Source organism: Canis lupus, chromosome 14, assembly GCF_003254725.2.
Source record: "Canis lupus dingo isolate Sandy chromosome 14, ASM325472v2, whole genome shotgun sequence".
NCBI lineage: Eukaryota > Metazoa > Chordata > Mammalia > Carnivora > Canidae > Canis > Canis lupus.
In genome coordinates, this window is record NC_064256.1 from 18,477,136 (window position 1) to 18,498,534 (window position 21,399).

At 35.8% G+C, this 21,399-nt stretch overlaps 1 protein-coding gene and 1 long non-coding RNA gene across 3 annotated transcripts in view; one reads left to right on the plus strand and one right to left on the minus strand.

Moving 5' to 3' along the window:
• The window catches only part of LOC125752462 (uncharacterized), a 23,966-nt gene extending 16,769 nt beyond the window's left edge, over nt 1–7,197 (plus strand). The window contains exons 2-4 of the long non-coding RNA XR_007401997.1: nt 2,928–3,104; nt 3,222–3,272; nt 6,937–7,197. This is a non-coding gene — a long non-coding RNA (uncharacterized LOC125752462). The remainder of the gene's footprint in view (nt 1–2,927; nt 3,105–3,221; nt 3,273–6,936) is intronic.
• The window catches only part of HEPACAM2 (HEPACAM family member 2), a 39,159-nt gene extending 19,194 nt beyond the window's left edge, over nt 1–19,965 (minus strand). The window contains exons 1-3 of one of the 2 annotated variants that reach the window (XM_025471361.3): nt 19,700–19,965; nt 11,952–12,305; nt 8,325–8,609 (exon numbers count right to left, since the gene is read on the minus strand). In XM_025471361.3, coding sequence (XP_025327146.1) covers nt 8,325–8,609; nt 11,952–12,305; nt 19,700–19,751 — 691 coding nt within the window. In that variant the 5' untranslated portion in view covers nt 19,752–19,965. Of the gene's footprint in view, nt 1–8,324; nt 8,610–11,951; nt 12,346–19,699 lie in introns of those variants that run through there. The other variant, XM_035698280.2, reaches the window with a different exon arrangement.
• Nucleotides 19,966–21,399: the final 1,434 nt, after the last annotated feature.

A 21,399-nucleotide genomic window follows, 5' to 3' on the forward strand; every position in this document is an offset into this window, starting at 1 on the left:
AATATTCATCAATCATTAATATACTACTTAATTGTGAATATCGCATGGTGTTTTTCCTTACTGCAATTTTCTTGTGGCATTTTGCTATGTCTATGGCACCAGACTGCTTGCAGATGGAGACACATTTCCCATTGCTTTCTTCAGAAAATAAAGACAGATTGAAAAAATTTCCCAGTAAGATAAAATATTTCTTGTTCAGTCTAAATTCTGGTTTATATTCTAAAAAATTTAAGATTTAGACATGATTGTGTTCAGTTTTCAACTGATCATCACCAACATCAATTGGCTACTTTCTATATGAAGTCACTTTAAGTGCTTACACAGACAACCACATTTAATCTTTAAAGCAACCACATGAGGTAAATGCTATTATTTCCATTATAAGATGAAGGAAAAAACATTTAAAAAATTAGTTTTCCCATGGTCCATAGCTTTTATATAGCAGAGTTGGAACTCTATAATACATGCATTTGATCATTCTAATTACCTCCCCCAAAATGTATGTGGTATAATTTTCTATATTAGAATAGTTCCTTATTGTGTAACTATAGTATTAGCTCTACAATAAAATTGTCTAATTATATATTAATTCTGTACTCAGTCAAGTAATAAATAAAAAAATTCTTGTTTGAGAGATACTATTAGACAATATACTTAATATGAGCGAAAAATGTGTAAGATACAGTTCCTCCTCTCAAGGAATTAATAAAATGGAAAAGGCTATGGATTATTTGCTCAGTAATAACCTGATCTCAAAGGTTCTGATTTTCTTTTTAAAGTACTGATGAGGGGCACCTGGGTGGTTCAGTGGTTGAGTGTCTACCTTTGGCTTAAGTTGTGATCCCAGGGTCCTGGGATGGAGTCCTGTATCAGGCTCCCTGCAGGGAGTCTGCTTCTCCATCTGCCTATGTCTCTGCCTTTCTCTGTGTGTCTCTCATAAATAAATAAATAAAATCTTAAAAAAAATAAAAAAATAAAAGTACTGAGAATTCATCGTTCATTATATGGAATAATATGATGTAATGATTACATAGTAGTCATTATCAGTTATAACTACATTAAATCCTGATTTTGTCAGTAATTAGTCAAGTGTTCTTCAGAAGTCATTCAAACTTTTAGGTCTCACTTTCCTCACCTTTACTATAAAAAGTTTGACCACAGGAATGGTTGCCAAAGTTCTTTCTCCCTTTGAAATACGTTTGAAAAATTGATGCCATGCTAAAGCTATTTTGGATACTGGCAAGCCAACCTTAAATTTTTTCCCAGAGTGGTTCTCTTTTATGTCAGCATTTTCTGACTAATCTACCATTGTGGAAACACATTTCCTAAGATAAAACAGAAACTGAGATACAAAACAATAAATGATATTTAACAAGGGAACATGAACATTACACATATTTGCTTCCTAAAGACACAAACATCTACAGGAAACCTATAGATTTACATTAATATGTATACAGGAGATGATCCTGATTTCAGAAGGCAAATATAGAAGTTAGTACCTTCAAATTTGAAGTATTCAAGAACAGGAGGTAGAAGATTAAAGTGAAATGAATGCCCTTTCCAGCACTTTATTAGCTGTACTAGAACCCTGTCATATGGCTCTCTCATTCCAGGCTATGATACATTCTCTGGGGAAAACCACTCTTTCAGAGTTGTGTGCTACTTGGAACCCTCTTATTCTGAATTCCACTAAACAGTAGGTTATATAATGGGAATGAAAAGTTGTTTTCACTCACTCAACCAAAATCAATACTGAGATGTTACTGTGTGCAAAATAGTGTTCTAGGCATCAGGAGGGAATCCGAGTGTCATAGACATGATTTCTGTGGCTGTTCTCCCAGGGAGCAGCGGGGTCCTTTCAAGTTGTCAGCATTGACGGAAGCTGACAGAACATTTAAGGAAGCAAAGACCACCAACTGCCAGGTACAAGTTATGGTTCACATAGTGGGAAACCAAAAGAAGGAATCAACTAAATTTTGGAACAACAAGAGATCTGAGTCTGTGCACAAAAATTAAAGTCTGAGAGAGCTTTTCTGCAAGTAGTGATAAACAAGAGAAGTGTGGTCATAAAAATACAGTCATTCAGTTTAAGTCTTTGTCTTTCACTGGATTTACAGAATGTGACTATAAAAACAAATTGCTTGATAATTTGATACATATTAAAATAAGTAATATTCTTTTCAGTCTGCTGACATTATTCAAAACTTTTTGAGAACTCCTCAATTGGAATTGCCTTAGGACCCTGCAACATAATGGAGTATTCTCAAAAGTAGTAATTCTTCCATTTTGGAGAATGGGCTCAATTTTTAAAGTAAGCCCACAGTCACAGCCAAGCTTGGTGAATAAGGTTGATTACCTAAGTTAGTAATATTGCTCTTGTTAAAAATAAAACGTGCTTCTAAAGAAAGGAGTCTTAGCTTATCTTCCCTATATGTATGCATATTTTGATTTTGCTACTTCCCTATTTGTTGAGTTTCATGATTGGCATAAACTTTTCTCCTCCATCTTAATTATGTGCAAATCTGGCTCTTCAGAGTTAGCCTCAATATCCCTCAAACTTTCCCAGCCTCTGTGGGAAACATTTTTTTCCAGGTCTTGGAGCCTAACACCTTGAAGCATTTAAGTTCCTCGCTTCTGATATGATTTCTTAAAATGTAACACACTTTATCTGATTATGTAAGAAATACATGTTCATTGCAGGAAACCATGAAATTTAGAGAATCACGAAGATGGAAAGAAAACTCTTGTATTTTTACCATTTGAAGAACTGAATATCTGTATTTCAGTATATGGTCTTTCAATTTTCTATACTTCTCTCTTCCTCTCACACACATCTATCTCCTTCTTTCCTTTCTTTCTACTTTCTCTCTCTCTACTGCTTACAATGTTTTTTTTCTTACTACACTATGATGTTTCCTTTGTAGCAATCCAGTCGGACCCTCTTTTACTTTGAGGTACAGCCTAACGCGTTATTCATGAGAATGGGCAATCCAATTGAAGACATTTGGAGTGATTCACTAGTGTGGCCTCTTACATTAAAAATGAAAGCAGAAGGATGTTTCTACTTTAACTTTGGATTTTGGTCCAGTTTCTTTCCTGTGGTAAGAAAACTCCCAATTGAAATAAACCCTTTGCCTCAGAAATGGCTGTTTACTATGTGACTTGTAAAATCACATATCATCTGTTCTCTTTAACAATTTATGGCTGGGCGGGAACAGTACCGAAATTTCCATCATGATGCTGCTTGCCACCCTGCTTGGGAGCAGATGGTAAGTATTTACTGTGAATGACCTTTTTTTTTCTTTAATTTTTATCACTTAGAGTACTTCCCTGCAGCAGTACCATATGTTGCACACAAAATGCAGTGGTTACTGGGTTATTATTTACAACGGAGCTAGAAGGCATATACATTTCATGGATTATAAGTAGGAATTTGTCTGAATTACCAACTTGATGTTATATTTCAAACAAGTCCATAACTAGGTTATGACGTCATAACCTCAAACATACATGACCAGTCTTGATAGATTCTGTTAAACTTTTTCTGCCAAAATAAAAAAAAAAATTCCTGCTTTCATGAAGGAAGCTATCACAGAAACAGTGCCTTAGGAAAACAGAATTGTTGATTTATGCTGAAATTCTAAATTATGATGTGGACCTCCATGCAGGAATATTGGAATATGACATTTTTATTGAGGAACTCTGCTAAAGAGCAGAAACTAAAACAAAAACAAGAAATAAAACTAAAGGCCAAAGTACTATAATTAAGAAACTGTCATCTTATAATAGGAATTTAACATCACTATAGCATCATTAAGTAACACTGGAATCTGAAAGGGATATGAAGATCATCTGTTCCATTTTAGTCAAGTTCAAGAAACCTGTATTGAACTCTTAATCCATGTCAGGTATTGCTCTAGGGATACAAAAATGAATGATGCAGAGCTTCAATTTGGGGTTGAGATGCTTATGAGTAGAAAGACTCTAGTGCAGATAGTACTAGGGAAGAAGGTATATAGGAGCACAGCAAACCTCTTAGTCATACTGAAGAGCTGAGACAAGGTAGGGGTAGATAAGCCTTCCTGGAGAAGATGATACTATGAAGGAAGAGGAGGGTGTTGCCAGGTGAAGAAAGAGAAGTGGGAACATCAACCAAGGCACAAATGCTCAATTTGTATAGAATGATAAAGATTGCAAAAATGTTGATGCCACATCATAGGATAAATGACCAATTTTCACATTATATATTTTATTTAATTATTATAACCCCAAATTAAACCAAACCCAAACCCAAACCAAAACCAAGAACAAACAACAGGGCTAAAATAGCAATAGAATGAAAAATGTAAAAATCAATGAGTCTGAAAAAACTTAATGAGTCTGAGTTATGCTTCTGTATGCTATGTGATAAATAATTGTTTAGCACAAACCAGACCATGATGTTTGATTTTTGAATCAAATAAACTATGAGTGAATAAGTGAATGAATGAAGGTAAGATGAGATTGTTGACTAAGAGCTCTGCATTTGAATGTAAAAATAGTCAAGAAAGTAAATTAATACTATATTCACAATTACCACTTCGTAAGAGTAACAGTCGTTGTTAAACTGTCTACATAATTCATCTTTACAATGAGTAAATGGAACATAAATTCGTAAATTTTCTAAATGTTCTTCTTCCTACTATCTACCATTAGTCTTTACTCATGACTCTGTAAGACTGCCATAGACTATGTCTAAAAGAATGTAAAGAAAAATGTTTAGTAGATGATAGAAGACATATTCTGTGAAATCTGAATTTATTCAGATGAGGATATTTTCATTCTTTAAAATAACACTGGGTCAGAAAAAAGACTTAGGAATTTAAAGGTTTAACATTTAACATTCATATTATCTACCATTTATAGGTGTGATTATGGTTTTTTCCCTCATTTTTATTCTTTACACACTGTGTATCACCACATTCTATGATAATAATGATATTGGGGCATGAACTTGTGCATGTTAAAAGAAAAATTAGGGGTGCCTAGGTGGCTCAGTCAGTTAAGTGTTTAACTTGCCTTCAGCTCAGGTCATGTTCTCGGGGTTGTGACACTGAGCCCCTAGCCAGGCTCTGCGCTAGGCATGGAGTCTGCTTAAGATTCTCCCTCTCCCTGTCCCTCTGCCCCTCCCCCTCCCTCTTGTGCACACACACATGCATACATGCTCTCTCTCTAAAAAGAAAGAAAGAAAGAAAGAAAGAAAGAAAGAAAGAAAGAAAGAAAGAAAAAAGAAATACATAAAGAGAAAGGAAGAAAGAGAGAAAAGTCTTATTCTCACTTTGTCCAATTAAAATAAACTATATAGCCAAATAAAAGTATATTTAAAGATGCAAATGATACTCTCATGTACCTGTATTTGTTCATGCAATTTCCCCCAGGAATTTTTTGTTTAAATCTATGGCTAGAGTTTAAAGATAGGCAAATAGATGGAGAGACACATAGATATAAAAAAGAATTCATGTAAAGAAAGTATTTTCACGTAAACAAAATAAAGTATGTTAACTACTGATTGTGTTCGGGAAATAAAATGTTCTTCTCAAGGCATTCTTTCAGTTTTCATTTTGCAGGCATCTTCTAAATGATACAGGCTCTCCATAATTTCTTGCTGCCATATTCCCAATTATATCAGTCTAGATTTGGCTCACAGGAAAAAAAGCAAGCAAGAAAAAAAAAAAAGGTGTATGGGGGGGAGGGAAGAACTAAGATCATTGAGTTCTTCCTATGTGCCACTCACTGGCTTCTTTATTCATTAATCTCACCTAATCCTCCCCAGCACTCTTTTTTTTTTTTTAAGATTTTATTTATTTATTCATGAGAGACACAGAGAAAGAGAGAGAGGCAGAGACACAGGCAGAGGGAGAAGCAGGCTCCATGCAGGGAGCCCGATGTGGGACTCGATCCCAGAACACCAGGATCATGCCCTGGGCTGAAGGCAGGCCCCAAACCACTGAGCCACCCAGGGATCTCCTGCCCAGCCCTCTTGAGACAGGCATGAACCTTATACCAAGGACAGTGGAGATAAGGAGATGATGACATTGATGCACAAAAAGGGGGTCTCTTGCATATACTGCTAAAGGCAGAACCAAGGCTTTAGCTCAGGCAGTCTCAATTTTCAACTCAGGCTCATAACCACTGTGCTCTCCACTGCATTCCCCAAATGACATGATATTAACTAGAATTTAATGTTGTTAAAACAAAAGATCATCACTTAATAAGGCATGCTCCAGCACAAGCTCCCTTCCTGCTGTCTCTCACCATACTGAATGATGGTTCCTTTGGCTTAATATTCAGGAGATGATATCCGGCTGCTTTAATACCTTGTTTTGCATTTTGTCCCTTCTATGTGAACATAAACCATTTAGACCAAGTAATAAAGAATAACGTAAAGATGTATCTACATAGCCCTAGGTTTGATTCACTTTGCCTGCTCATATTTTTTTTTTCACTGTTTCAATAACTTCAATGCTTAGGTCTTGTGCTACTTGCAGTTGAATGGAAGTGTTAATTCATGTCAGAATAAACTTATTCAGTCAAGAAGATAACTACACTTATAAAAAGACTGCACCAAATCTGAATATTTCACTCCAATACAATGTTAGTCATGCAGATAGACACAGTTTATACTCTCTTTGTGAATCTGTTTCTCAGTCTGTGCATTAAGGCAGTATTTTCATAATGTCATCTGAATATAAAATTACATTAAACTATAAAAATATAGCTAAAAATTCTGCTATAAAAATAATGACATTGTTAAACACAGTGTAATTAATGACTGTAAGAAATCTCAAGTAAATTGCTTGCAGTGTGTGATGTTTTGGTGTTTCTTGGTGAAAAACTGTAATTTCCTCCTTCTATGGCACTTTTTCATATAATTTCTTCTGTTTCTACATGAAGGGAATGGTTCATCTCTGAGACAATGAATTCTGGACTACGTTGGACTAGGAATTAATCCTCTTTGGTTCCCCTACACCAAAAAATGAATTATACAACATATGAAGTCTTTTTTATGTGGAAGATTACTTTTCAGAACAAAATATTCTCAAATTGCTCTTAAATATATTTAATCACTGTATATAGTTCAAAATTGGTGACTTTTCTTTTCTGTATTGTTGGTTAATAAAATAAATATTACTTCCCTTTTTCCCCTCTCTTAAATATACCATTTCTATATCTGTATGACGTTTGTGATCTATCTTGAAAACGTGCTCTCTTGACAAACATTTTTTGATTTAGCCTAGACTATGTGTGTACAAGTATTAGCTTATAAAAGACTAGACGTTTTTTATTTGAACTTTTGTTTAAAAAACAATTTTTCCTCATTGTTTACCACATAATGCTGGGTGTTTAAAGTTCTCCATGATTCACCTCAAACGTATCTATCTGACCATCTAGTCTACCACATCCCTTGCTGTATCCTACACTCTAACTAAACTGGACCATTGGCCTAAACTTTGACCTCTGCTTTGTGTTTGGGTTCCTGCTGTCCCTATTGCCTGAAATGGTTTTTCTGGACATTGCTACTTGCCCCAATAATACTCATTGTTCAAGATTCATCTCAAATATTACTTTCTACAATAGTGCAAGAAGTAATGTTTTCCTTCTCTGAATTTCCATAGCTTTATAACATTATAGTGATAATAATGGCAAACAGTTATAGAGTACTTACTATGGGTCAGTCACTGTTCTGGGCAATTTACATGTAGTAACAGATTTACTCCTCACAGTAACTCTATGAAGTAGGTATTATCTGGTATTATAATGGTATTATCACCACTATATGGATGGAGAAACTGAGGCACAGAGAGGTAAGATTTGAACCCAGACCCTCTTATTCCTAGCCACTATGGTCCTTTGCACACTTCCCTATGGTATTTATGACATTGTATTTCATACATTTTATTGTGCACATATTCTCACTTCTGTTTAACTATAGAATAGCTTCTAGTTTCAAGATTCAATGAAAGGTTAGTGCCTTTGCATGGTTCTGGGTTCTTAAAATTGAGGTTCCTACTTTCCACTGGATATAAGGTCACACAACTGACCAAGTCAGAAGATGTATCCTAAAAGGCCCATGGCTGGTATTTCAACTTATTCTTCAAGAAATAGGATTGTGCTACTAGTTACATTTCATGACAAAGACAGTGTGTAGGAAGCATAATTGCAACTAATACTGTACTACAATAATGTAAAAACAAATGAGTTTGTGTTGATATTCTCTGTGAACACCCTTGTGTAAATTTCCCAGAACAAAAGTCATGAATATATATATTTTAAAAACTTACAATATATGGTAGGCATAATGATGTCACTTTCCATCTCACTGACAGGATTCTTCACCAGGCAACTGTAATTCCCTATGTCTTCTTTGGTCACTGGAGCAATATGAAGGGTATTGTTTTGCAGAGAAAAAGAGGTGGTAGAGCTGGAGTGGACAGGCCTTTCGTTTTTTAGCCACTGATAAACCAGCCGGGTACCTCCTTCCACGAGGCATGTCAGGGTCATGTTCCCCACATACTCCACAGCTCCAGAGGAAGGCTGAGTCTGTACCACTGGTTTTGTGACAGGATCTGCAATATCAAAAGAGATAGAAATGATTTTTGCTACCATGGAATTATAATACAAGTCTGTGTGGTCTTTCACATACCAAACCTGGGGAAATGATTCTAAAATTTTACATTTTTATAGATGTAGACAGTTCAGAAAATAATTAAATATCAATAAAAAATAATTAATGGAAAATGCAAAATAACAAAATATAAAAATATCGTTTATATTCTAGAATGTATTCTTCAAGGATTTTCTAATGAAAACCTTTAGTTTATAGATAATGCAGTTAGTGTATTATCTTATTTCCTGTTTATTGTACTTTCTCCCACACCATAAAGGTATATGCTCACGGGCAAAGTTTACATGGTATTCCCCTCTCTTGATTTGTTTTAATGTCCCAAGAATAGCTGTTTGGGTTAGATGAACCTAAATTTTTATCCACCATCTGTAAAATATATAGCTCATATATATTATACTCAGGAAATATTAAGGGAAAGTTTTAGATAATCACATTTTCACCACTTACATTTCTTTTTCTATATAAATGAACTAGTGATATGTTTCAATTGCCATGCAACATTATGTTAGTCACTTTACAAACCAAACCAGTCAACATTTCAACACTGACTCAATTTCAAAACAGGATAAAATGTTATTGCAGCTTTATCCCATTGGAGATATAAAAGACAAATCCAGTAGTAATTTCTGTTGGAACTTAAGTCATGGAAAAATAGTTTTATGTCATGAATCTGGTACATGATGTTATCTGTCAAATGAACAAATTTCCATGAATGAGTAAATATTTCTTCCCTGAGCCTTAAATGTAAAATTATTGGGTCGTAGTTGGAATTATATAAGTATCCACAAATATTTTCAGGAAACTTCATTAATCTTTGAAGTTCTTGGCTTTGTTTGATAAAGAGTTACACAGCAGTCAGTGATAAAATGAAGAGGGCTTTATATCTAGCAATGTTTCTCTGCTGCATTTTGGAGAGATATATGTTTAATAATCTTCTATGCATCTTCACAGGACTCAGAGAGGGTGAGATGATATATAAGTGAGAAATGATTGGTTCCAATATTTAGATTTCAATTTCCTATCGAGATTTAAATTGGGGTTGATGCTTCTCTGTAGGTAAATTCCTCTTGACTCATGTACACATTTTCCCACATGGAAATATGTGCATTGAGAAATAAACAGATCCAGTCCTTCAGCCCAGAGACTATAGAAGAGAATGAAAAATAAGAAGAAAGTAAATTGAAATAATTTGCAAGGGACCTAAGTAGTTCTGAAGCCTCCAGTTTTTCTTAAGATGGGTATAATCAACTTGTCCATTCAATTTAATCCTTTAGAGTCCCAGGCAAGAACAAAGGATGTGTAGCTTTTGTGTATATTATTGTGATTTAAAAAGAAAAATAAGTTGTGTACATTTATTACACAGGAAAAGCTTATGTTTCAAATATCTCTGTGTAGAAACAGATGTGGTATGAGATAAGTCAAATAAGTAATGTCAAAGGTCTTCTATGGGGAGAACCAATCAGAATAGGCTGCCTTAAACAGTGTGACTCACATGTGGAAGTTTCCCAGGAAGATATTTTGCATAGGCCCTAAACCCCTATTAAAACATTTTAGTTGCATTTCCCCAAATAGATCCAATTTTACGATATATTAACCTGCAATGGAATGTTCCAGTTAGTTTTGGGGAGAGGTAGGATACTACCTGGGAGAAATTCATTAACATTTTCTCCTTTTCTCTTTTCATAGTTGCTGTGTAGGCATCTGCTTCCACATCCTGTGCCTCTGCTCCTCTCAGTCTTTCTGCTGTCTACTCATTTACTCCACACACACACTGAATGCCTACTAAAGTCCAGCATCAGCTTTTAAGTGCTGAGGACAAAGCAGTAAACAATACAAAGTCCCTGCTCCCATGAAACTCTTATTCTAGGTGGGGGAGAGAAAAAATAATCAAATAAAAATATATGACACCTTGGTGGAAATAAGTGCTGTGAAAAGAATAAAGCAGAACTCAAGATAGATAGTAACTCTCTTTTTTTTCCCTCTCTCTCTCTCTTTCTGTTTGGGGGAATCTCTCTCTCCATCTCTCTCTCTCTCTCTTTCTTTCTCTCTCTGTGTTTGGGGGATTGAGGTTATACTTTATAAGGCAATCAGGAAGACTTTGGTAGATAAAGTGACATTTTGTCTGAGACCTAAAGGAAATAGGGGAGGAAACAATGCTACTATCTAGGAGAAAAGGAGTCTAGGTAGACTGAATCAAAGGCCCTGAGGTATAAGTGTGTTTGATCTGTTGTAGGAAAAGCTAGGAGGGCAGTATGGTCAGAACAGAATGAGTGAGGGGGAAGGGAGGTAGGAAACAGAGTCAGACAGATACTGGGTATGCTGAAAGGGATCATGTGGGGCCTTGTAGGACATTGTTAGTACTCTGGCTCTTATTCTAAATGGGATAGAAAGCAATCGCAGAATTTAAGGCTGCGGGAGGCAGGAGTAGAAGCAGGGAGGTCAGGTGGTGGCTATTAAGGATAGTCCAGGCCAGAGCTGGTGGTAGGGTTGAGACGGGCAGTAGAGGGAGTGGAAAGAAGTGCCTGAACTCTGCATTTTGAAGGTAAAGCTGACAGTGATAACTTGTGGACTGGATGGGGTGTGAGAGAGGGTCAATGGTAATGGCAAAGTTTTGCCCTGAGCAACTGATGGAATGGAGTTGGTATCTGCTAAATTGGAGGAAATTTTAAGTAGTAACCTGTTAAATAGGCTTTAGGGGAAAAATCAGACGTTGGGATTTGGACATAATATATTTCAGGAATGCTACTTATATACCTCAATAAGGAAACTAAATGTATGAAATTCAGCTGACTCCATATTCCCCCAGAGGACATTTCCAGCAACTTCCATGGCTCCTTCAGTACAGTCCTGGAGCAAGTCTCATCCTCCCCCAAATGGTGTATCAAGATAAAAGTATTCATGTGACAAAAACAGGGCTCTTCCCAAGGTATGTTCTGATATTGAGAAAATAAAATTTCTTCCATCTTATTATATCAGCAACTTTATCCTTGATGGTTTCCAGGAAAACAAATAATAAGTTCTGCTTATTGCTTATCTTTAGTTGGGCACTATGCATATACTTTTTTTTTTACTATGCATATACTTTACATGTGTGTATTATTTAATCTTCAGAAAGCCTCATGAGATAGATAATGTAACTTGTGCCATGAGACACTAAGGCTTTGGGTTAGTTAATCTGCCCAAAGTTACAGAGCCAGGACCTAAAGCCCAGGTAGTTTAATCTCCTGAGCTGTTACTAATTGCCATGCTACCCAGCTGCCCATGTCACTTATAGTGGACTCACCATCAACGGTCACTTGGATCTTCTGGCTAGCTGATAGAGTTCCATTTCCCTGAATGTTGACCTTCACAATGTAATTGCCTTCATCGGTGAACTGCAGTGGGTTGATGAGCAGAGATGCATTGGGTGGCATCATGGTGAACTTGTGTTGGTATTCCAAATCAGGAACCACAGACTTGTTCACGGAGCTCAGTAAGTATTTGGGCATCGTGTGGGTTCTCTCAAACAGCCATATGATCTGGATGTCTGATGCTGGAGTGTGGAATCCATAGTGCACGGGAAGGTAGAGGGCCTGACCCCTGATGCCATGAACGGTGTGTGAGGGCACTGCCACTTTCAGCCCTGAGCAAGCACCTGCTATGAAGGAAAGGAAAGTCATAATGACCCTGAGCCACATTTCACAACCTAAGGGGCAATAAAGACAGAATCTGATCTGGCAATAATGCTTGCAAAGAAGAGAGGCTTCTAGGTACTGACCATTCTAGGACCTGTACAGGTAAATATTTGTCTCTGAAACCTTCTGTATTTTAAAAACTCCACCCAAAGACTATGTTGATTCAATGGCTTCTTTAAAGTCAAGATGAAAAGGAAAAGCAGAAGTTATTATCTATGACTGTTAAAGAATAATGGGAAAAGGAGAACTGGGAAAGATTATTAGTTCTAAAGTCCAGTGAAACTTCTAAAAATTATGAAATTGTGTTTGAATCATATCGTATCCTAATTAAACTCTGTGATTCTAGAAACACTTGAGAAGCTACTTCCTCTTCAGAATCTCCCTCCAAAGTCTTCTGCAATGGCTTACTAGTCCATTATTAGAAGTTTTCCCCTTTAGCCAAAGGCTTGTCACATGGAAATATCCCAAGGAGAATGGCATTAGATCATTAGGATTCATGATCAGTCATTCTTGCCCAGAAGCGTGAATCTGGTTGGCGTGTTTGAGGGATAGCAAGAGGCAGAAATAGAGGGAGCAGAGGGGAGGAGGGGGAAGAGAGTGGTAAGACATGAGGTCAGCAAGGTGGCTGGGGACAGATCAGGCAATATCTTAGGATCATGGCAAATCTTTTGGCAGTTTTACACTGAGTGAGATGGGGGTGAAACTGGAATTTTGTGAGCAGAGAGGGATATAATCTTCATTTTTTTTTTTTTTTGTATAATCTAGCAACTGTGAGAATAGAACAATTTAGGGACAAAAGCAGGAGCAGGGAGACCACTGAGGAGGTGACTGCAGTAAAGTAGGCAAGAGATGTTTGTACTATAGACCAGTGTGGTAGTAAAGATATTATGAGAAAGGCTGAGATGCTAATAGGATTTGATGACACACTCACGTGAAATACAAGAATCAAAGAAGAGTCAAGAATGATTCCAAGGTTGTTAACGTGATCAACTGGAAGAATGGATGCCAACTAAGAAATTAACCATGGGGAAGCCTGGGAACAATAGATTTTTGTGAGGCAGAGTAGGAGTTAATTTTGGACACGTTCATTTGAGTGCCCATTTGACATCAAAGAGGTAATATTGAAAAGATATACTGGGGATGAAAGCCTGATTAATGTGGGTTTAAGAGAGAATGAGAGCCAGGGGGGCCTTAGGGCATGGAGCTCTGCTCAAAGCATGGCCCTGGCTTCCAGCCTCCTACCTACCTGTGTGGTTTGGGCCCATGTAGTCACTGCTATGTATGCAGGTTTCTTCTTATTCTCTTGCCCCTGGAGATTTCCACACTTTTACCTTGAGCCATGATACATATATTGAAAATTTATTTAGCACTTCTAGTATTTGCAATTAAGAAGAGGATCTTCCTTAGTTCAGACTACCATGTTGCTGGAATCCTAAATTAAAAGCTATGTGTTTTGATACCTTCATTTTAAAAGGGAGCAATATACTACTGACAACATATGAACATTTGAAATAGTGAAGGAAAGAATGGCAGGAATTTAAATGTGAAGTACTTTGAACAGTGAGGGAAAAAAGAAAGAACAGAAACTATATTCAGTGAGTATTGACAATTCTTCTGGGGAGTTTTGTTGTAAATGGGAACTGGAAAAATTTTCTTTTCTTTTTTTTAAACTTCATTTATTTATTCATGAGAGACACATACACACACACACACACAGAGAGAGAGAGAGAGAGAGAGAGAGAGAGAGGCAGAAACATAGGCAGAGGGTGAAGGAGGCTCCATGCAGGGAGCCTAATGTGGGACTCAATCCCGGGACTCCCAAGATCACGCCCTGAGCCGAAGGCAGATGCTCAACTGTTGAGCCACCTAGGCATCCCAAAATGTTCTTTTCTTTCTTCTCTGTTCCTTTGGATGGATGCTGAACATTATGTTTGTAGCTACTAAAATGATCCACTAGAAAGAGAAAACTTGATGAAGCTGAATATGGAATAAAAATCCTAGATAAGAAAAGAGATTTGGGCATAAATACAGATATCTTACAATTTCAATTTTCCCATATAAAAATGGTTATTTTCTTTGATCGCTTTTCCTTTTCATCCCTACTGGAAAGAAGGTCTTTAAGCTTTATCTAAGTGATGTTATAAAAGGCCATCAATAGGGGTGTCTGGGTGGCTCAGTCAGTTAAGTGTCTGCCTTCGGCTCAGGTCATAATCCCAGGGTCCTCAGGTCATGATCTCAGGGTCCTGGGAGGGAGCCCCATGTCTGTAGGTTCCCTGCTCAGTGAGGAGCCTGCTTCTCCCTCTCCCTCTGCAGCTCCTCCTGCTTGTGCGCGCGCTCTCTCTCTCTCTCTCTCTTAAATAAATAAATAAATAAATAAATAAATAAATAAATAAATAAATAAAATCTTAGGGAAAAAAAAGGCCATCAATATTAGGAAAGGAAAGGAAAGGTAAAAAAGTCTGTGTGTATGATTTTTTTTGAGAAACTAAAAGAGGTAGGTCTGCTACTATGAGGAACCAAATTCTACCAACAGTAAATCTCTCTCTTACTTCCCAGGGTGGAGATGAGGGTAAAGATTTCCATCATTTTGGTCCTCAGTTAGCTGTTGGTAGAGAGTGAGACCTGGATCTGGCAGACAAGTTAGAAAACTTAGGAGAAAGCACAAAGATGAAGATCACAGGAAGTGAGTAGGAGAAGGAACTCCCAGGTGCTTACCTGAGACTGACTATATGAATTGAGAATTAGGTAACTCTATGGGCAAAATGAATATGTGCCTTATAGTCTCCTTGGACTCTGTATTTGTGATGGATTTTATAATTTTTTTTTCTGATAATGGGCTGTACCTGCACATTCATTTTAGTGATTTGGTCCATAACAAAGGAGTTACAAAGGTATGAGGATTCACTTCTGTTTTCTTTTCTGGCAAGTGTAAGAATGTTAGCTTTGTAGTTGGCCCTAGTTTGAATCATTAGAAAAAGAAGGAACTGGTGCTGGGAATTCTAAAGAGGAGGTAAAGTGGATTATGCAAACGAGTAGTGGTTTCTGCAAGGAAATCATTAAGAGAAAAAAAGAGAAAGTAAATCTAGGACCTAGACCTAGTAATGCCTGTGATATGTGAAATAGGGACCAATAGAAGAAAGTGAAGTTCTTCAAGTCACAGATTGAGAAAGACACTGGGCATTTAGATGGGGGACCAGAAAAGGAAAATATTCCTCTTAACATATGTGTTACCTGTACAAAACAACATACATCTATATGTTTTTCATTGAAGTTGGGGGTAGGAAGTGCCTGACATAATCCTGGTACGCGAGAAACAAAAACATTTTTTTTTAATACCCAGGATCAGTAACCTGAGATACATCAAATGTAATTTTCACTGTACTTATAAAGTGTGTTGCTGTCTCCTTTTATACCAGTGAATATGAAAGTATTTATGAGGTTTCATGGTTCACTCTTGGGTTTGGACTTCCTTGTCCTACTCTCACCATTCAGTCATAAATTCATCACTTGCAAATTGCTTTGAAATAAGAGATTTTAGGAACCTAATCTTTAAATTTGCAGAGAAATTTATGTATTTGACACTTTGATAAAGTTAAAAATCAGCTGAAATGCAAGGTCTTAGTAAAAGTTTACACACTAGGGATAAAATAGCAATTGGCCAGGTAAATGGCCTTAGATAAGTCATTTTAATTCTCTGGACCTCAGTTTTCTCATGCGTGAAAGGAGGGTAATATTAGATGAGGTCTAAGTGTCTTCCTACTCTTTACATTTTGTTCTTGACATCCTTAGATGCTTTTCTCAGGGTAGCAGCTATCTTACATTAGAAGGTGAAGGACCCATTTTTAATTGAGAGGGCCCAGAGAATTTTGAAGTATTGACTCTCAGGTTTTGGTCTGCTTACATTACAATCCCTGGATGTCCTTTAGTAAGATGGAAATTCTGTGGTTTTTTGCTCAGGAACTGTGAGGGATGGTGGGAATCCACATCATTGTCTTGAGAATGCACTGGAAAAAGCTGCATGGCTGCTGCCTTAAAACTCGGTAGTTGACTTTGACAGTGAGTTGTAGTTATAGATCGCCTGAATGCAATTCTGGCCAATCAGTTCTTGTTTGGGAAAGTCAGAAGTCCTTATTTATGTCTTTTTCCCCCCTTTTTTTTTGCTTTGTTTTTTGGAAAAGGGGAAGAACTGTTTTTCATCTACTCTTTTTTTTTTTTTTTTTGTAGTTGTAGTTTAAAGTATAACTGAGATTTTATTAGTCAGAAAATTGTTGGGAGGCTCTTTACTACTATGGGGGGCTAGCACAACTAGAATAGAAAATGTTGGTGACTTTGGGATCTTGAATCAGAATATTGAGTCTTAAGTATGAAAAAACTAATTGGAGAGTCTATGACTGAAGTTATGGGAAGCTAATTTTATTTAATAAATGGTTAAATACAATACATATAAGGCAGCCCAGGAATAATGAAACTATTTTAGAAGAAAATAACATTTTATATGTCATAATAATTGTCTACGGGGTGTGAACTAGTTCTTTGGGCTATTTTAGAAATTGTGTCATGTCATTGTGCCTTAAATAATACACCACTACCAATATCTCTGAATGCATTCAATATATATGACATCAAATCATATGAAATCATATCATTTAATTTTTTCAAATATATGTGGTTTTTCAAATATACATATGACAGAGATAGTGCAGCTATTACAATAGCTTTTTCCTTAGATTGCCTATACCATTTTATCAGATAAATTATAGATAGCAAGTTATAAGAATATCAGCAAATAATGTAATTTTCTTTATACAGTGTCTTATCTCAGCTACTAAAATATTTTCATTTTGTAGGAAAGAACCTATTGATATGATATAATCCTTACTTGTAGTGAACTTTAGTGAATAAACAGATAATTGGATACCTTCTGTACATCTTAAGAACACACTCTTTCGCCATTGCTGTATTTTGCACTATTGATGTGATGAAGCTATGCTGTCATACAGTAGTGTATTAACTTAAAAAAATTACCTTCATTTTGAGAATTTTTCAAGCTTTCTTTTCTAGGTGTATGAGAAAACCTAAAGAACTGAAGCTATTGATTTTAGAAAGTTAACCTCTGCATGAACAAATAAACCTTAGGAAAATAAATGATCAAAAATTGATGAAATTTAATTTCTTTTTGATATTCCAAATAATTGGACTCAAATAAAAATTCAATTTTATTATTAGATTCACTAACACCTACTTTTTAAATATAAAAAAGAACCCCCTCCCCAAAAAAGAAAACCCTTATAGACTTTTTGCATATAAGGCATTATGTTAACTTGGAGGAACATTAATAATCTGACGTACAACATTATAGCAATAATCTCCCTTTTAGAGACTTCCTTAAACTGTTTAACAATAGCACTATAAAGGAATGTCTGGTGTTAGGAAACACTTGAAGTCATATTGTAAAATTTATCTATATTCCAGCAACAAAAGACTCCCTAGACCAGTTTCACTGTATTGAATATAAACATCAAACTTCACAAAGTGACCTCTAGCTGTACCTCAAGATAGTTGGCATTTACTTCCCCTTTATCATGTATGATATTAGCAAGCATAACACAACTATTGTTGACTGAAAATAAACTCCTGTATCCTTAGGGAAAATAGAAATTATGTTGTGCTTTGAATAGACTTTAAAAGCTATATTTTGGGCTTCAAAAATTTTAAGATTTTTTTCAAAAAAAAAAAAGAAAAACAGTCAGGTTTCTAATATTCTAAAGACAAAAAGATTTCCACATCACATATGGTCTTTACAACATACTATCAATGGAGAAAAGCGAATTTGCGTAAGAAAGACTTAAGGGATAACTTAAGGAACATGCTATTTCTTTTTTTTTTTTTTAAGGAACATGCTATTTCTATGTACTTTTGTACATTTTATTTTAGTCAAATTCCTCAAATAAATTGTCTTTAAGTTCTTCTTAAAGCCAATTTCAAAAATATTACTCATGAAATGACAGCATTCCCGTTGTTATAAAATTAAAAATAAGTGGGGACACTGACACACAGAATACTTTCAGAGCCCAGAAAAATGCTCAAAGATAAAACATCAGTTATGGTGATTGTTGATTTTTTCTAAAAACTCAAAAACTAAAAATCTATATAGGTTTGAATTTGACAACATCAACTCTGGGGCAATCATAACTATGGGAAACTCAAACACTTTCTAGAAAAATTTACAAACTGAACACCTCAAAATACGTGGGATATATAGTTACATATAATTTGAATAATAATCGCATTTACAATGAAAACTATAACAAAAGATAGTGAAAGCGAGGCTCTAAACTGCAAAAGGCTAAGACAAATTGCTTAGTTAATCCATTCTTAAAATTTAAAGAATAAAGTCTTTTTTGAGTCCCTATCTGTTGACTATAGACAAAGCAAGAAAGGAACTTGATTTTTAAAACTAATCAATAAGAAGAATGAGAAAGGGAACACCTGGTGAAAAAAAAAAAGATGACATAAAAACAACGGGAATGTTAGAGAAAGACTCTTAAACTCTAAGAATGAAAAGACGAATAAAAGGAAAACAGTAAAGTCAAGAAAAAAGTAGTTAATAGGACTAGCCACTGGGCAAAGAGAAAGGCTAACGATATTTTGGAGAAATAATATTTTAACACATTTTCTCCCTATTGTGTATAAAATGTTTTTCGTAACTTTGAAAACTCACCTTTTCTCACATTTCATGATAGGTAATTTAAAATGAAGCAGTTTATCATAATTAAATCATTTTTATAAATTGTTATGAGTTTCACTAAAAACGGTCACAAATTCATGACCTATGTGAATATTTGCCAAAATAAAATGCATTAGAGACTATGAAATCTATATGTAAAGTTTGTAAAAAGAAGAAATTCATTAGGTTTTTTTTTTTTTAAGGATTTTATTTATTCATTCATGAGAGACACAGAGACACTGGCAGAGGAAGAAGCAGTCTCCATGCAGGGAGCCTGTTGCAGGACTCGATCCCTGGACCCCAGGATCACGCCCTGGGCTGAAGGCAGGGACTAAACCCCTGAGCCTCCCAGGGATCCCCCTCACTGGGTTTTTAGAAGGTCTTAATGAGTGCTGTTGACAATAATTGCTGTTCTAAGAAAACCACAATCATCTGTTTATCAAACCTCATTTCTCCTAAATGTTCTTGCTCTTTGCTGGAACAAAGTGTGTTATTGTTCAAAAGGTTCTGAGCTGTTCTTCAATTATCTGAGTGAATCTACAGTTTAGAGCAAATATTTACCTTATGCTCACGATTAAAAACAAAACAAAACAAACAACAAGCTGAAACACAATTTATGCAGTGCCTTACCTAAGAGAAGGAAAGCCCCCAACTGTGCTGCTGAAGGACTCCATGAAAGCATCCTGTCCCTGCATATAATGCCCTGTTCCTGGTGGCAACGTGGTTCATGGACCAGCAGCTGCTGGTTTATTTGCTAGGGAAATTAGCAGTGAGGTAACAGACCCTATCCTGTCTCTTGCTTCTGTGATTTGAATACAGAATGAATGTGTATACAAAGGACAGAGGGAGTGGGAACACCTGTTACATGCTCTGCAAGAATAGAGGCTTATGACTTTAGAACAGCTTCTTAGCGGTTATCAGACTATCAGTAATTGTCAGTATATGTCATGAATCATTCTTGGTTATTAATCACGTGAAGGAAAATATCCTTTTGGGTGACTTTACTGAAAAACTGTATGCTTTCATAATGAGAGCATATTGTGAAATTTCCTGGAAAAGGTAAATTGGTTTCCTATCATGCAAAATTGTGCCATTATTTTTAAATTAAAATTCTTTTTCTGTGAACATTGAAGTATTTCATGTATCTCCTAAGGTTATAAATCATCATGATGTCATTAAGTAACATGTAAAAGTTATACCAAAGCGTCAAAACAGAGCACCCGAGTATCTTTTAAAATGTATTTTTTATGTATTGTTTTCCATTATAAACATCTGGCATGGTTTTATTCAATCTATGGATTCATGCTATTTTTAAAAGCAAACCGCAGGTGTGTTTCCAAGTGACAGTGAATCATGGACCATGCATAATTATAATGAAAACAGATAATATCTGAAGCCACATTTTCACAGCTAAAGCATAGAGGAAGTAAACCAATGGCCCAGAGAAGCTCTTGTCTCTGCTGAGGTGTCTGGGCTACAGCTTTTCAGCCTGACTTCTTCATTGCCATGGGAGCAGGAATTCTTAGCACTTTCACTTAATTTACTAAGTTATAAGTTAACTCCCATTTAATTTCATTTATTGCAAGAAGGCTCTAGTCTAAAGGTTCCACTACATAAAGTATATAGCAAACGTATGTAACATGAAGCATGTAACATAAAGCATGTAACCAAATTTGCATGAAATCAAGCAAAATTCTTTGCATAAATCATTTTTAACAGTAAAGGCTCACTAAAGGAGTTCAATGATAATAGGAAAAAAGACTATTCCTCAAGTATAAAGGTAAAAAAAAAAGGAATGATAGTTATTTTATAATCTAAGTTTGCAAACAGTTTTTGCATTAAGGCTCCCAACTTTTCCAGAAGTGCTCCTATAGGTAAAGAGAGTGAGTGACTTGGAAAACCTGAGGCCTCTTCAGAGTTCATTTTATAATTTCTCCACGATTCAGAAAAACAGCAAGAGCTTCCTCCCAGGTGATTATATCACAAATTTCTCTGTGCTATCTCTAAATCTTGGACATACATCTACTGTAGCACTTATCTCATTAACCTCATTAATTTTGCTGCATGTTTATTTTACTCTGGGCAACTCAAATACAGAAACCATTCTAATTAATTATGGATGCTTAGCACCTTGCTGGTGCGTAACTAGTATTTTTGTTAAGTTGTTCCCCTCGAAACAAACCCCAAATGCTCCTTGGCCACTGTCTTCTGATTCTCAGTTGATGTTAAGAAATGCATATTGGTTTGCACAAAATACAATTCGGAAATACAGACGTTCTACAGATACCACATAGATTCTCCTCACATCTTTTTTTTTTTTTCTCACATCT